The sequence below is a fragment of the Dermochelys coriacea genome, chromosome 2, assembly GCF_009764565.3.
Source record: "Dermochelys coriacea isolate rDerCor1 chromosome 2, rDerCor1.pri.v4, whole genome shotgun sequence".
In the NCBI taxonomy this organism is placed as follows: Eukaryota; Metazoa; Chordata; order Testudines; family Dermochelyidae; genus Dermochelys; species Dermochelys coriacea.
The window spans coordinates 193,054,249-193,071,690 of record NC_050069.1 but is presented as its reverse complement, the minus strand read 5'-3'; the positions used below and the strand labels follow the sequence as shown (position 1 = coordinate 193,071,690).

The 17,442-nt window shown below is 41.1% G+C and overlaps 1 protein-coding gene across 3 annotated transcripts in view; it reads right to left on the bottom strand.

Moving 5' to 3' along the window:
• The window catches only part of CAPN7 (calpain 7), a 43,932-nt gene extending 28,079 nt beyond the window's left edge, over nucleotides 1-15,853 (bottom strand). The window contains exons 1-7 of one of the 3 annotated variants that reach the window (XM_038388407.2): nucleotides 15,612-15,853; nucleotides 11,216-11,324; nucleotides 10,237-10,394; nucleotides 8,137-8,204; nucleotides 6,917-7,117; nucleotides 4,562-4,648; nucleotides 868-994 (exon numbers count right to left, since the gene is read on the bottom strand). In XM_038388407.2, the coding sequence (XP_038244335.1) occupies nucleotides 868-994; nucleotides 4,562-4,648; nucleotides 6,917-7,117; nucleotides 8,137-8,204; nucleotides 10,237-10,394; nucleotides 11,216-11,324; nucleotides 15,612-15,713 (852 nt within the window). In that variant the 5' untranslated portion in view covers nucleotides 15,714-15,853. The remainder of the gene's footprint in view (nucleotides 1-867; nucleotides 995-4,561; nucleotides 4,649-6,916; nucleotides 7,118-8,136; nucleotides 8,205-10,236; nucleotides 10,395-11,215; nucleotides 11,325-15,611) is intronic. The other 2 variants (XM_038388409.2, XM_043508957.1) reach the window with 2 other exon arrangements.
• Between the last annotated feature and the right edge of the window lie 1,589 nt (nucleotides 15,854-17,442).

The following is a 17,442-nucleotide window of genomic DNA, read 5'->3' as shown; positions in this document are numbered from 1 at the left end:
TGGCACCTTAGAGACTAACAAATGTATTTGAGCATTAAATTTGTTAGTCTCTAAGGTGCCACAAGTACTCCTTTTCTTGATTCTTAGAGGTCTGAAGAAGGCAGATACCATGTGTGTCTATAATGGGCTGCTCACTGGAATACATGGCTGCCCAATGTAGTTTAAACTAGATTTCTTTGGATATGGAGATCTGAGGTGTACAATAGTTATGTTTTCCATTCCTACCTATATTTTCCCTCTGTTTATTCTTACACTCATAAGTAAATAAAGTAAGGCTGTCAAACAATTTTAAAAAATTGCAATTAATCATGATACAAAAACAGTCTTGATCAATCATAGCTTCAGTCGCATTGTTCAATTCACCTCATATAAGTACTATAGTGCCATCTCTATCGTGAAAGTGCAATAACAAATGTAGATTTCTTTTTTCTATAAGTGCTCTCAATAACAAAACAATGTAAAACTTTAGAGCCTACAAATCGAAGCATGAAGGGGCATATGAACGCCCTGCAATGCCGGCTACAATAGTGCCATGTGAACATCTGTTCTCACTTTCAGGTGACATTGTAAATAAGAAGTGGGCAGAATTATCTCCTGCAAATGTAAACAAACTTGTTTGTCTTAGCGATTGGTTGAACAAGAAATAGGACTGAGTGGACTTACATGAGGTGAACTGAAAAATACTATTTCTTTTGTTTATCTTTTTTACAGTGCAAATATCTGTAATCAAAATAATATAAAAAGTGAGCACTGTACACTTTGTATTGTGTTGCAATTGAAATCAACATTTTTGAGAATGTAGAAAAAACATCCAAAAATAGAAAAACCAGAATAGCTGGTGTAAATTTCATTTTAGAAACAACTTACCTGCTTTATGCTGAAACTTGACACAGTATAGATCATTGTAGGGTTATTTGTTAGGTCATCTGGCCGTACCCACTTGGCAAACATTGCCTTTTGTTTGGGTGACAATGGTAACTTGCCACATTTATCTCTGGATTTAAAAATAATTAAAATCAACCAAAGACAGAATCAGAAACAACTTTCCATGGTTTATCCCATTTTACAGCAGTCACAGACATTACCCAACAAGGTTCATTACTCAATGGGGGTGGGGGGGAAAGAGACAGAAAATGTGGAAATGCTAAATGCCTTTTTTGTTTCAGTTTTCACAAAAAAGATGAGTAGCGATTGGATGCTAACATAGCGAATGCCATTGAAAGTGGGATCTGAGGCTAAAATAGGGAAAGAACAAGTTCAAAATTACTTAGACAAGTTAAAAGTCTTCAAGTCAGCAGGGCTTAATGACATATCTCTAAGGCCTTGTCTACACTACAAAGTTTTCTGGAAAAAGCTGCCTTTTGCGGAACAAAACAGGGGAGCTGTACACACTGCAAAGCTACTTTTGGCAGCAAAACTCTTCTGTTTTGCCTACCAAATAAAACCACCTCAACGAGAGGCATAAAGCTTTTTGCAGCAAAGCTAAAGCGTCAAAGTGTCAGCGTAGACACTGCTGTTTGTTTTGTCAACATAACTGGTTTCCATCAGCATCCTGCAATGCCCGCCATGACTGCTCTGCTCAGTGTTTTGATCTCTGCTGCCCTGCAGGTATGCGCCCCTCCCCTTTCAAAGCTCCGGGAAGTATCTGACAGCTGAGCCTGCAACTATGCTCCAGCAACAAAGAGTTAACGTGGAATGCCCCTGCAGGAAGAACACAGTGGCAGGCAGCTGGGAATGAGGGAGACATGTGCTGCTTTGACATTCCTCAGCACGGAGAGCTCAGAGAGCTGCTTAGGATGCTGTTCCCTGCAGCTGAGGTGACTGTGGGAGAACTCTGAGGGAATCACAGAACCATAGGCAGGCAGGCAGAGCGGGCTGCTGCTGCCGAGGGGTGGGAGAGACTGCTGTGCTGATCAGAGGAGGGGGGCTGACGTGGGGGTGGGTGCATAACTGGTCGGAAAACCTTCCCAGAGTGTAGTTATCAGTGGTTCACAATGAAGCTGGAAGGATATATCAAGTGAGGTCCCGCAGGGATCAGTTCTGGGTCTGGTTCTTTTCAATATCTTCATAAATTATTTAGATAATGGCATACAGAGGACACTTATAAAGTTTGCAGACAATACAAAAGTGGGAGGGGTTGCAAGTGCTTGGAGAATAGGATTAATATTCAAAATGATCTGGACAAACTGGAGAAATGGTCTGAAATAAAATAGTATGTAATTCAATAAGGACAAATGCAAAGTACTCCACTTAGGAAGGAACAAAATCAATTAAACATATAAAAAATGGGAAATGACTGCCTAGGAAGGAATATTATGGAAAGAGATATGGGATTATAGTGGATCACAAGCTAAATACGAGTCAACAGTATAACATTGTTTTAAAAAAAGGGGTGCGGGAGAGAAATATTCTGAGATCCATCAGCAGGAGTGTTGTCAGTAAGATAGGAGAAGTAATTCTTCCATTCTACTCCAAGCTGATAAGACCCCACCTGGAATATTGTGTTCTGTTCTGGGCATCACATTTCAGGAAAGATGTGGATAAATTGGAGAAAATCCAGAGGAGAGCAACAAAATAACATTAAAATTATAGAAAATATCACCTATTAGGAAATACTGAAATAACTGGGTTTGTTTAGCCTGGAGAAAAGAAGACTGATGTGGGACATAACAGTTTTCAAGTACATAAAAAGTTGTTACAAGGCGGAGGGTGAAAAATTATTCTCCTTAACCTGAGGATAGAAGCAGCAACAATGGGCTTAAATTGCAGAAAGAAGGTTTAGGTTGGCCATTAGGAAAAACTTCCTACCTGTAAGGATAGTTAAGCATTGAAACAAATTGCCTAGGGAGGTTCTGGAATCTCCATCACTGGAGATTTTTAAGAAAAGGTTACTCCTGTCAAGAATAGACTAGTTATTATGTAATCCTGATTTGAGTGTAGGAGTCTGGACTAGATGATCTATTGAGGTTCCTTCCAGTCCTACACTTCTGTAATTCTATGACATCTGTAAATACAACTATAAAGTAGTTTAAGTAAATAGCCTTGCAAAGCTAATAATTTGAGACATAAGTAAAATATAAAATATTAAATGTTGACATTTCCCCCCATATGAAACCAAATAGGAGAGGGGAATTCCTCTAGACATCTTTAACAAAGATCAATTTATTTATTTATTTAAAATCACTGGTGTTGGATCAGCACTTGGAGAAGTTTACTTAATGCTGGAAAGTGCTGAGCTATTTCACTCAGGGCCTGGCAGGTCTCTGGACTGTAATTCATAATTTCCCATCTCACCCATATTGTCATTGACCTTTACATTTATAAATCTTCCCAACAGTTTCACATAACTGAACTAAAAGCAGTGTCTGTCCCTGCTGCGGTCCCCTATTCCAAGGAAGTCACCTGAGTCCCAGGTTGCTGCTCTCATAATACCACCTAGCTCTTATACAACCAATTTCATCAGTAGATCCCAAAGTGCTTTACAAATAGGTCAGTATCACTATCCCCATTTTACAGGTGGAGAAACAGAGGCATAGAAAGGTGAAGTGACTTGCCCAGCGTCATCCAGAATGCTAGCTGCAGAACCAAGAAGAGAAGCCAGGCCTCCCAAGTCCCAGTTCAGTGCTCTATTCGCTAAACCAGGGGTTCTCAACCTGTTTCTTTCTGAGGCTCAACCAACATGCTATAAAATCTCCACGGCCCACCTGTGCCACAATAACTGGTTTTCTGCATATAAAAGCCAGGGCTGGTATTGGGGGATAGCAAGCAGGGAAATTGCCTGGGGCCCCAAGCCACAGCCCCATGCGATGGGGCTTCGGCTTTCTGCCTTGGGTCCAAATGAGTCTAATGCTGGAACTGCTTGGTGGAACCCCTGAAACCTACTTGTGGCCCCTTGGGGGCCCCCAGACCCATGGTTGAGAACCACTGCACTAAACCACACTTCCATTTCCACTCTGAAGAGAAACTAAAGCTGCCCTCTAAAATTATGTGGTGAAGGTGTCAGGCTTACACCCCCCCTCCCACCCGCACCACCGAAGTCCAAAGATTTCTAACAAACTGGAAGTGCAACTGAATAAGACAAGATGAACTAAAACACAGCACAGTAGGATCAGCATGCATTGAGCAGCACCAGGTTCAGAGAGTATAAAGGAGGGCTGGGATTTTCAAACAACAGGTGGTTTTGGGGTTTTCAATTTGAGACACTTTAATGGGTCCTGATTTTCAGAGGCTGGAAGTTCAGCACTTTCTTGAAGTCAGGCTTCATTAAGGTGTCAAGTGGGGCATCCAGAGTTTGAGGCACCTCAAATCCATATAAAAATCATGGCTGAGTTTTAAGCAGGAGTTGCATGCAACTTCTCAGTTTTCGCTGTTACCACTCTCTTCTACTGTCAGACTAACTTGGTGCAAATAGCATGCTCCACTGGCTGGCAACAGTTAAAGGCTGAGCTACAGCTGTACTTGAACAATTTGGATTTTTGAGAAAGGAAATGCAATGAAGACACAGGAAAAATTTGAGAGAAAACAAGAGCAAAAATAACTGGAGTAACTGATGCTCACTTACGAAAATGGCACTGGAAAGGCAAAACGCTCCCTCAGGTCAACGCTCATGAACGGGACATACTCAATACCATTTATCTTTGATGTCTTTCTGCACATCGTAAAAGGAGAACATGATTGTAAGTGTCAAAGTGGGAACTATAATGTTCAAAGCTATTTGGTTTTACGAACTTCCAGAGCACAACAACCAGGAAATAACAAAGGAATGAAAAAACAGAAGCCAAGAAATGGAGCTCTTGACAACTGGTGGCATTCTGCCTCAAATAGGGAATAACTACAAGTTCTACATTTCTAAAGCTGGAGTACTTGCTGGATTGGGCATCAATCCTGCAAAGATATGCATAAAACCAGACCAATGGTCCCCTGTAGATGCACAACAGTCTACTATCTGCACATCAATCTGTAGCACTGAGATCCAAGGCCTTAAAATACATTTGTTTAAATATACTTTCAACAATGTCTTTAAATTTCTATTTTCACAAAATTATAACTCTATCAAAATATATACTAACAACTGATATGGCACTTTTTAAAGAGATTAACTGATCAAAAGTGGATGAATATGAAAAAATAGTCAAACAGTAAAGTACGAATAACACTGGATGTATTTATTAGCGTATTTGTAAAGAGATAGTCAAGTGCACACAGGGCTATAGATAGGGGCTATTTTAGATCAGGAAGAATCAAGAAATATGTACAAGTCAGATGTGACCGTATCAAGTTTCAGTGACCACTGCTGAACAATAGGTAGTCAAAACAACAACATTTTCAAAACAAAAGAAATATAGGATTTAAAGCAATGAAAAAGTTCTCTTTGAAGCTTTAGAAAGGTTTACATTTCACAAATATCAGTTAAGATAAAAAAAGCAAACTTGTTTTTAAAACAAAACTGGTTCATACAACTGTCCAACTTTTCCTGCGCAAACATATTTATATTGTTAGGTCCTGATCCAAGCCCACTGAAGCCAATGGAAAGACTCTCATTGACTTCAGTGGGCTTTGGATCAGGTCTTAAGTTTTTAGGCACAGAGCTGGGCATTACTAACCTCCACTGAAATCTTACATTCCGGTATCTGTTTGAAAATGAAAGCAGAGTGCATCTGTCCAGACAGCGTCCTTTGGAAGGATTTTTCTACACTGCACTGCCCCACCGTTTGGACTATGGGGATGTGAATAGTAGTATGCACAAAAGTGCTGCACTGTAATTCCCCTGTGAGGACGCTGCGGGTGTAAACTAAAAAGTTCCTGATTCATGTTAACGGAGTCCTCTTTGAAGAGGACTACATTAAACACAAATTAAGAACCTTTTAGTTTGCTCGTGCAGCACCCACACAGGAGAGTTACAGTGCAGCACTGTACTCACACCCCTGCAGGCCAAACTGTGGGTCACTGTAGACATAACCTAAGATGCATTTGATAGAGTTTTCAATACTTGTAATTTGAACTCAGGATATTATATATTAATTGTTGAACTCCAAAGCACGTACAATTTGTGTGTCTGATCCTACTCCCATCAAAGTTAACGCAAGAAGGAGTGGACCTAAGTAAAGCCCAATCCTGCAAGAGGATAAGTACCCTTAATTTCTGCTGAAGTCAATTTTACTCGAGAGAACTTTGTAAATATCACAAAGATCTCTGCAGCTCATAGATTATACACTCAGGCCCCTAGATTATACACTCATTCAGGTAGGAAATGTGTGGCGTCTATGTTCTGTACTGCACTAAAGAAATAATGAATACAAAGAGAACAGAAAAAATACTTCATCAATTAGAAGAATTGAATTCTCTATCAAATACACCTTACAAAGAATGCTGTCTGACAAGGAGCCATCTGCGTTCACTCACAAAGAGATTATTTTTTGGAACATGTTAGCTTTCAATACAGTAGAACCTCAGTGTTATGAATTGACCAGTCAACCACACCCCTCGTTTCGAACTGGAAGTATGCAATTAGGTAGCAGCAGAGACCAAAAAAAAAATGCAAGCAGTACAGTACTATGTAAAACGTCAATTACTAAAAATATAAAGGGAAAGCAGCATTTTTCTTCTGCATAATACAGCTTTGAAACTTTACTAAGTCAATGTTCAGTTGTAAACTTTTGAAAGAACTATAACATTTTGTTTAGAGTTACGAACAACCTCAATTCCCGAGGTGTTCATAACTCTTGAAGTTCTACTGTACTGTGGTAATGAATGCTACAGAAATATTTCTCCCACCTCCTTAAAAAGCAACCAACAAAACCAAACCAAACACACCCAGCCCTCCTTCCCCTCAAAAAACCCAACCATGTCTCAATCTAGCGCTTTGCACTAGATTTACATGAATAATAAAATTTGGGAAAATTGGACACTATCTTACCTGAGCACTTCAATCTCCTCTGCAGTGTATCTCTGACCTTGAGGTTCACTAGCTTGCACTGTTCTGATTGTCTGTGGCTTGTCATTCAAGGAAAAATCTGGTCCCAATGGAAAGAACATTCTGACTGGCTGATTTGGTTTAGCTGCAGTTTGTTTGTCTTTCTGAGACGACTTTGACGTAGATTCTTTCAGTGCCTCCGCTCTAAAACAAATATTCTATGTTTGTTTACAGCAACAAAAAATGTATGGTTTAATTATTAATTTGCTTGTTCATGCCTCCATATAATTAACATCAGATAGAGACACAAACAAAACCATCTATTTTGCTCTTGCTAAGGAAGTAACTTCATGTAGATGTGAAATGCATACTCAGGAAGTTCCTGATGCCAGCATCTCTCTCTACCTTCTCCTGTAGTAAGAATGGCAAAAATACACCAAAAGTAATTAGCATATAAAACAATTTAGGCATAATTCATATTCAAGTTTGTCGCTTTTAACATTATGCTAGTTGGAGAATTTATGTGAAACTGTACATATGTTTTGGAACTTAAACACAAAAATCAAAATCCATTAGGATGTTCACCATTCATGTGGATATGGAGAGATTTAAATTCATCATGTTGAGATGGACAAGGGTGTTGAAATAATATCTGCCAGAACTCAACACACTACAGACCATATTTTAATTTCAATGTTGATTTATGTGGAGTTACTCTGCATTTATACCTGTGTAACTGAGACTGGAATCTAGACCACTAAATCTACTATATACAAACACACACACACACAAATATATGTGCAGATTAAACTAAAGTGTTCAATTTTCCCCTGCATTAAAGCTCCACTCAGTGCAGGCTCGACCCCAGCATTAGTTAGAGTAGCCCAGGTGCTGCTCTAATTTATGCTGCGGGAGATCTAAGGGACCTAGTGTCAGCTGAGAACTGACATTGTGAAACTCTATTCCATTCTTAGCCTGTCCTCTCCCTACCCCAGCATATCACCATACCCCAGTAGACACAGGAGCTGCTTCTGTCAGCTTTATGCCAGTGGGACGTTCTCCTCCAAAAGGAGAGCTCTCCATGGGCCATTTCAAGCCAGAATCCGTCCCCTTTGTGCTACCTGAGCAACACAAAATGGACAGAGTGGACCGGAGAATCCAGCTCAAAGTACGCATTGTAACCCAATACCAATGGTTTGCATGAGTATTTTGTAAGTTCTCACCTATCCAGTGCTTGTCTAGCCAGCTGTTTGAGTTTTGATTGAAGAATTGCATCTGAAGTTTCATTAGCCTTAAGAGAAAAAATAAAATAGCAGGCATTGTAAACCTCACCTGTCAATTTAATTCCAGATGTGCAAGTCATACTGCCAAATACCCACTAGTTATTTTTCCCCTGCAGATTTTAACCTCAGAATTCCTCCAAATTTGTCTTTTTGGAAACCAGTCAATACTTCCTACAAAGATTAAAAAAAAAAAAAAAAGAAAAGAAAAAGAAAAAAGCAAACTCCACATACTAAGATAAATAAACCTGCTTCGCTCATTGTCTCAGAGTGGGTGTGCACCATTTGTTAGAATGCAAGGTACTGTTTTAAATTTTTGAGCATGGGAAACACTAAATTCACATAGAATGCTGGGGGAAAATAAATCAAGTTAAAATCTACAGGGGAAAAAATGCAACTATTAAAGATGTTGCATTAAAACACTATTGAACTTGAGTGTGTCCCTTCAAGTTTTCCAACTGACTCCACCCCCCCACATAAATCAGAGAAACTTATGATAAAAGTAAAACAAATCAGAAGACTTTCTTCCATTTTTTAAAAACTCTTCAGCTTACAAGTTAAAGTCTCATTTCCAGTTTTTTGTGGCTGGAAGGGGCTTGGGAACAGAGCCAGTGGAGGTTGAAGGTGGAGTGGAGAGTAGGGTAGAAAGTGACCATGGGAGAAGTGAGAAATGGAATATTCAGGCTGGAACAGACAACTGCTCTCTGCATACTGCCTGGGTAGAAGAACAGACTGGTCTCTCCACCTGGATATGGTAGGCAGAAAGTCCTACAGCTAAGGAACTAGATAGAACCATTGTAGCCAAGAGTGTGAACGGACAGTTTGTTCGGACTTTCTTTTACCTTGGAGGGGGAGAGGAACCTTCTTGCACTGCCTGCAGTGCCAAAAGCATAAAACTATCACCTTGCTAAAGCAACAGATTACCAAGGTGAAGGGAAACTCAGACACCAGCTGCATCTAATAAGGGACCCAAGTGAGAAGAATGGTTAAAAAGTGATATTAATTGTATGCACAATATTTAATCTAAAGATATATGGCAACACATGGTAACAATAGCGAGTAGGAGACAACAAAATGATATATGATGAATACCCACATAGGCAGAAAGAGCTCAGGGCCAACAACTCAAAGGGAAAAAACATTTAGTCTTTGATTAGACCCTGATCCTGCAAATGCAAGTGCTTAACTTCATAGCTTGTGCAGTCCCTTTGACTTCTGCGGTACTATTTACCTAAGTGAAGTCAGGAATATGCGTAAGTATTTGCAGGATTCAGACCAAAATGTTTAAACATTTTATGTAATATTACTTTGAGAAATAGTAATGTTACCCTCCCAAAATATCACGTCACAAAAAATGGGCAGAAGAAGATAATCAGACTTGGTGGAGTTACATCATGATGGTGAGCTCTTCATCTAATGAGTTAGTTTTGGCTACTGGACTTGGTATGAAAAAAGCAGTACCTGTAATATTATTTAGTAACATTTAAATACTAAAAATAATTAGACAATTATTTATTTCTATTTTAATTGGGATTAATTTGTACAGTGTTAATGTCATAAAAGAAGATGAGTGAAAATCTGTAGGAACACTTAAATTATGTTAAGTGTTACTTAAAAAAAAAAAAGCATTTGCCTTTAATATATTTAAAAAAAAAAGTCTCCAATGACACATTAAAGGACCTTCTTCTTGGGAGAAGAATTACACTTTAAACTGTTTTAGCTTTCTACTGGCTACAGACTCCAAAAGAATATTCCAGCAAATTTATAGTTTTTTATATATTTTAAAGAGAGTTTAGGAAGAAAAAAACCCACATATCAATTTTACACTGTTGAAGAACAGTGCAGAATCAAGTGTAGCCAATGTATGCAAAGTATTTTTGAATGGGATGTAGAGAATAGATGGCAAATAAAACACCAAAACAAAAAAATCAAAATACAGGTACTACATTTTTAAGCCAGCCTCTAAAGATCAGTCACCTGTGTAAATGGAAGAATTTCTTACCAACACATAATTTCATCAAGTTAACTTGTAGCATAACATACTGTTTTCAAACAGAGTTCCACTGCTTCTGAGTACAATTCTATAGCTTCTTCTGCATTGCCTTTGTCATCTTCATCGAAAGCCTGTGTAACCAGGAAATGGGCACGCTCCAGGTCCAATTGCTGTTTTGACTTCAAGGGGTCGGTGTTCTGTGATTGAACTAGATTTTTTAAAAAATAAAGATTTTTCCACCCAAACAACCATCACAGCTAGCTAAATGCTGTATTACAATAGGTAAGCAAGAACACAATGGTCACATAGCTTATGTCTGCTCACGGGCCAGAAACCAAACACCACTTTTAAACATCCTGTCAGATTCTAAGCTAAAAAGACACCATACAATAAAGGAACAACATAGGAACTAGAGACCTGGTGCCTCGGGGTACTGTGAATTTGAAATAAAAATATGAATATAGTTAACTTTAATACTATACATGGTATAATTGTTTTCTATAAAATATGGTAAGATCCTGTACTTCTGGTGGAAAAAACTCCTGTTGAGATAAATGAACTTGGTACGACTCAGTGGGGGTTATGTGTGTTGTAGGCCCAAGCACCAATACTGCAATGAAATCATGAGTGGACCCGTGACTACGCAGCGTTCCATATAGGAGCAGGAGTCCACCTGCACAGATTTCAGTCCAGAAATGGGGCCTAAATGCACGTGTTATTTGTCCGTGGCTTTTTTTTTTTTTGGTACGCGCTATGGCTAAACCATTTTCTCAAATTTACCATGACAGAAGTGCTCCACTTTCTTATGTAAAAATATTTAGAAGAAAAGTCAATTTGTGTTGATATGAAATAATTCCCTCCACATAAGCTTCACTTGTGATGCATTTTAGCACTCAGCTTACTCATTTGTTGGGGGGTTCTGGATATCGGATGAAATATGGTAATTCAGTTTTATGGTTGACAGGACCATATCTCTTCCCACTCCGTGAATTTAATCTAACATATATAATTGGAAAGCTCTTCACCAACCTGCTGAATACAGAGCTTGAACTCTTTCCAAGTACTCATTTATCTTCTCTTGAATATTTTCCAAGTTTGAGCCTGCCATTCCAGCATAAATCAAAGCTTGGGCAGCTTCCTGGAGGAAAAGTTAACATGCAATAAATCTGCTTGCTGTAGGAAGAAGTCCTTCCTGCAATATTGGGTTATGAACTTGCAATGAGCTCCATGCAGGTAAGCCCCTGGGCCTGCAAAGCGCCTCAATGACTTCAAGGAGGATCTGCCTGCATAGAACTTGTTTCAAGTCACAGCTGAGGCCTCTGCTGTTTTTCCTTCCACTTAATATTTTAGCACATGGAGTTACCTGCAAAATTAAAATGAGCTTCCTGAGAGTGTATAAAACCATCTCTTAGAAATTGTCTATACTAGATCAGTGCCCTGGCTTAACTAAATAGATTTTAAAAAAATCAACCTAACTGTACCTGCACAAACCTCTAATGTAGCCAAACTTAAATCAGTTAAGCCTTTAGCCCAAGTTACTAAAGCCCAGATCCTCAAAAGTTATTTAGGTGCCTCGCTTCCACTGAAGTCAGTCTCTCCGCACTTTTTAAAAGAGCTTGTTGCCCATTCAATATTCAATTATCTGCACTCATTATTTAATGACTCAGATATCTTTATATAATTGTAGACTCAGAAAATGGGAAAAAAAAAAAAAAGATAGGTGCATAACTGAAGTTGTTTTTTCCCCTATATTTATCAATTTACTTCTGACTGGAAAACAAAGAACTTTAGTCTGAAAAAGAAGCAACTCAAATATACAAGAATCTTAAAGTAAGACATACATTAGAAAAACAAGACATCTCAATCATGACTTTACTAATTTTGCTGGCTTAATACTACCAAATCTTCATGTACAATAACATTAACAGTCCACCACTCTAGAATGCTCCTGGAGCCTCCAGTTTTTTATGCACATAACATGAACTTGTGTCACTGGATGTTTTGAACAAGAAAAGACTGTACAGCTCAAGTCTGGATGCACAGTACTTAAGGATTTTCAATCCTACAATACCAGTCTCATTTCAAGTGTACTTACAATGCTATCAACTAAAGAAAGCTGTACATCCATTCACCATGTTTTTGTGAAAACACACAGAATTTAGCAAATTCTTTAAAAACTCTGCAAGTACTGTGCAAAGCATATAGTACAAATTCACATTTTAAGTTAGCCATGGTTTTCATTTAGCAGCATAGCAAACACAGGCCTCAATTCTGCAAGCTGCTCCATGCAGTTGTACCAGATACGAATGAGGCTCCACATAGGCACAGCTGTCTTGGGGCCTGATCCTGCAAGTTCTCCTTGTGCAAACCTCATTATACTTATACTGTCACCAATTGTAGAGAATCTCGATATCTAACCTAAGGCCTATAGAGCTTGAATTAAGATCTACTAACATGGAATGATTACAGTAGGGCTCCAAACAATGTACAGTAACTCCTCACTTAAAGTCGTCCCGGTTAACGTTGTTTTGTTGCTGATCAATTAGAGAACATGCTCGTTTAAAGTTGCATAATGCTCCCTTATAATGTTGTTTGGCAGCTGCCTACTTTCTCCACTGCTTGCAGGAAGAGCGGCCTGTTGCAGCTAGCGGCTTGAAACCGGGTGGACCGGCAGCCCCCCATCAGCTCCCCGAAGTTTCCTGTGCGGCAGCCACCCAGCAAGCTGACAGTTGTGGGCAGTTCAGCTGTCCCTCTCCCCACTGCATTGGAGCTGCTCCTCCCCACTGCCTTAGAGCTGCTCCCCGGAGCCTCCTGCTTGCTGTGTGGTGGGAGAGGGAGAAGAGGGAGGGGGAAAGAAGGGGGCTAATGTCAGGGTGTCCCCCTCCCCCCTGCTTACCCCATCTCCACAGAGCAGGCAGCGGGGAGGGCGACACAGATGGAGGGAGCTTGCTGGTAGCAGCTGCTGTTTCAACTTGCTGATCTACTTAAAAAGGCAATGTACTCAGAGTGGGTCAGTGTACTTAAAGGGACAATGCGCATCTCTCTCTCCATCTCTCACACACAGGGTGTCTCTGTCTGCCATGCTGTCTTCCCTCCTCAATTTGTGCTGCCTTGTAGTGTGAGGCTACATTAACAACAATGTGTTAACCCTTGAGGGCTCAGCCGAGTGCTAGTTCATCATTTAGCAGTAAGGCATTCCCTGGGAAATATCTCACCCTCTTCCATCCTCTGACTTCAACACCTCAAACAAGCTTCATAATCATCATTGCTGTATACAGTATTAAATTGTTTGTTTAAAACTTATACTGTGTGTGTGTGTATAAGTCTTTTGTCTGGTGAAGAAAATTTCCCTGGAACCTAACCCCCACATTTACATTAATTCTTATGGGGAAATTGGATTCGCTTAACATCGTTTCACTTAAAGTCGCACTTTTCACAAACCTAACTACAACGTTAAGCGAGGAGTGACTGTAGTCTGCCTTAGTGGATGTGATTGAAGTACATGGACCTAATTTTCCCATAAGACAGTAGTCCCAGACAGCAAAAAAAACAAACAAAAAAACCAAGACAAAAAAAAAACAAAACAAAAAAAAAAACAAAACCCCACTTGGAACAAGAGTCAAAATAAATGTACAAGAAAATTAGCTAATAATAATCAGACCATCACTTCTGATTAGGCAAAAGTCTTCAAAAGATAAGACTGATAAGCACCATTAGAGCACAAAGGTAGCTGTTCAAAAGATGAACATCCAAAGCTACTTTACTATAACTGTAGAAGGGTCATGCTGTCAGTTCCTGCTGACAGTCAATAAAAAAATCTAGATAGAAAACAATCAGTATTGCATAGTCAGTCTTTAAAAGTTTATTTCCTACTGATAGGACAAGAGTGTGCCAAATAAAACAAAAAAAATATTGTGGATATTTTGCAGATACCATAAAGTTGATGCATTACATCTGAACTGGACTAGAACTTCCCACTTCAACATAATCAAAATAATTTAGAGGAAGAGTTGTGTAGCAGCTGTGGCCAGAGACTGGAAGTCAGGATTCTATTCTGAGTGGGACGAATGTGAGGTGAGAATGTGAGGTCATGGAACCTCTCCATGCTAACCTCACACAGCTATACAGTTGGTATTAAAACAGACACCTCAGAGTGCAGCTAGGTATGTAAAATGCTGTTAGATTTAAGGCTGCATAAGTATAAGCCAAGAATCATTATATGGGAATACACAAGTAGTATGTAGTTTGAAATCATCCCATTAATAACCTTTTGCATTGGGGCTTTGCCCCTTCGGTTACTCATCTTGTCATAAATGATACAGTTAAGGCTGATTGCTGCTGTGTACAGTACTTAAGAGCCCAAATTTGTTCTCTTGCAGTTTTCTAGCATACTTTGTTCTTAGATCTCTGATGTTAAAGAGATAAATCCTCCCACTTCACTATTGACCAAATGCAAAAATGTCTCCGGGGCTAGCCGTGAATTGCACCACAAAAATGGAAGAAAAACATTGTATCTCTCTTCCTTTTGCAATGAGATCACATTAAGGTTTCTGAGGTGCAATAATGAGGTTACGTTTCTGTGTGCTGGAACTCCATCCACTCCCATTTGTGCTCAAATAGATTTGTTAGTCTCTAAGGTGCCACAAGTACTTCTTTCCCATTTGTAAGTAGCTTCCTGATGGCAAGTCCAACCAGTTTTAAAACACACCGGTAGTTTATTAGTTTCCGCAGTCTAAAAATAACCTAAGGAATTTCTGAACTTGTATTTAAGGACACAGGTTAGCCAGATGCAACATCATCCCCTCACGCCAAATGTGTTTTTCTAAATCAGCTCTGATGGGGCAAATGTCTCAAAGTAATGGTAGAGCCCCCCCCCCCCCCAATGCACAGGGATGAAAAATGGGCAGTGATGAGAGCAAAAAGGAAACCTGCATGCATAGCCACTCAGGTCCCTTTCCTTCAAAGAGGGGCTACAGGCATTCAATACTCACTGCTCTGAGGAAGACTGACTGGCGGCAGAGGAGACAAGCAGCCATGGGATCTGATAATATATCTTCCCCCAAGCCACCACTTTATACCTTGGCCTGCACTCACGGAGGAGAACTCCGCTAATCAACCCCCCCCCCTCCGTGCCCGCTTGGCCCAGGCGATCTTCCAGTCCCCGCACAGTCCAGTTCTAGGACTAACCCCCTGGGTGGATGAGGATCCTCACTGCGTGTGGGACACAGATGTGGACAATGCGTGCGGGCAGGGGGCATCCCTGCAGTAGACGGGAACACCCGGGGCAGATGCGTGAAGTCGGGGCGGTAGGGAGCTCCCGGGCGGGCGGGGGTCCCGGGGCGGGGGCGGGGCGAACCCGGCTGCAGAGGCCGGGGGAGGGCGGGGGCGAACCGGGCCGCAGCGGCGGGGGGAGGGGTCCCGGCACCTTGTAGTAAAAAGCCGCCTCCTGGTAGCGCCCGCCCTGGTCTCGCTGCACCGCCAGCTGCGCGAACTTCACCGCGTCCAGCTCTAGCGCCACCGCGTCCATGGCCCGGCCCGACCCACTTTCGCTCCCTTCTTCCGCTTCCTCCCAGCGCCAGCTCCCGCCCCGGCACGGCAGCTGCGCCGTGGCTTCCCCGAGCCCGCCCCGCTCGCGTGCAACCTGCGCATGCGCCCACAGGCGGTTTCGGTTTCTCCGGAAGGAGGGTAACCGCTGCGCCGGCCGGGAGGAGGGAGGCCCCGCCCTGCCCCGACGGAGCCGGTCTCGTGCGCGGGCTGCCGCCCACGTGGGCGGCTCGGTCGCTGCCCTGCTCCTGGGGGGCGCTCGGTCAGCTGCCGCCGGGGCTAGGGCGGCAAAGCCCTGGTTGCAGGTTACCGGCTGGACCGGAGCGGTCCTCCGCGAGGCGGTGTCATTGGTGCCCCGGCCGTTAGCGAGGCCCCCGCGTTTATGCTCTTTTCTAGTTTGCTCTGTAGCGCGCACCTTCCGATTTTAAGAAGGTGCCTTTTTGCTTTCAGTCGCTTCTTTTGCTTCCGTGTTTAGCCCCCATCACACTTTTTTGGTCCTCTGTGTTTTTTGATTTGGGGAATACATTTAATTTGAGCTTCTCTTAATGGTGTTTTTAAAGGTTTCAGAGTAGCAGCCGTCTTAGTCTCTATTTGCGAAAAGAAAAGGAGGATTTGTGGCATCTCAGAGACTAACAAATTTGTTAGAGCATAAGCTTTCGTGAGCTGCAGCTCACTTCATCATTACCACCAAATGCATCCGATGAAGTGAGCTGTAGCTCACGAAAGCTTATGCTCTAATAAATTTGTTAGTCTCTAAGGTGCCACAAGTACTCCTTTTCTTTTTGGTGTTTTTAAAGAGTTTCCATGCAGCTTGCAGGCATTTCCCTCTTGTGACGGGCCTTTTTAACTTCTGTTTAACTAGCTTCCTTATTTTTGTGTAGTTTCCCTTTTTGGAGGTTAAATGCTACAGTGTTGGGTGATAATGCACTAAGCAGAGCACTGTTTTTACAAGACTATCCAGCTGAAAAAGCTAAATTTAGTGCTGATATTCTTGATTGCTATATGAATTTTATTGCTTTTGTCGTGTTTAATTATATAAAAACAGTCACTTTAATCAACATTAGGATTGCAATTTTATTTGTTGCCTTGTTCATTTAATTAATCTTTCATACAACATTTGCTGTAAAAAATGACTTGAATATGTATAATGGGTGATGTTTGGAAGGTCTATGCAAGTATTTGGAATTGCATGCAGGCATGAGATTAGCAATTGCTAATTAAATGATGTTACATTGCATAAAATAATTTTCAGAACTATGATTTCCTATCGCTGACTCAGCGCAGAGCCAAAACATGGCAAATAAACATCTATTTCAACAGTAAGACATCAAAGCTGTTTCAGCTTTGAATCACAATGGCTGTTTCTATTCTGCCAATGATTGCCGTAGACAGTAATCAATATGTTTAATGTATTTTGGTCAACTGGAAGAAGAGTTATTCTCTGTGTCTTTGTTGATCTGTAGCATTCAGGCTGCCTCACTACAGCCCTGACCAAATTTACTCCTGGGGCAATTCTGTGCCACTGTGCATGCGCAGAATTTATGTCCTTCACAGATTTCTTTGCTTCCCTGCAGAAAGGGAAAGCAAAGGGAAACCACAAGAGTGGTCATGTGCCCCTCCCTAACAGTATTTTTCAGGTGCCCTCCCTTTCAGTATCTTTCGAGGCCAGAGAGATAAATCGCTGTGGGGCGGGGTTGGGACTGGTGAAGACT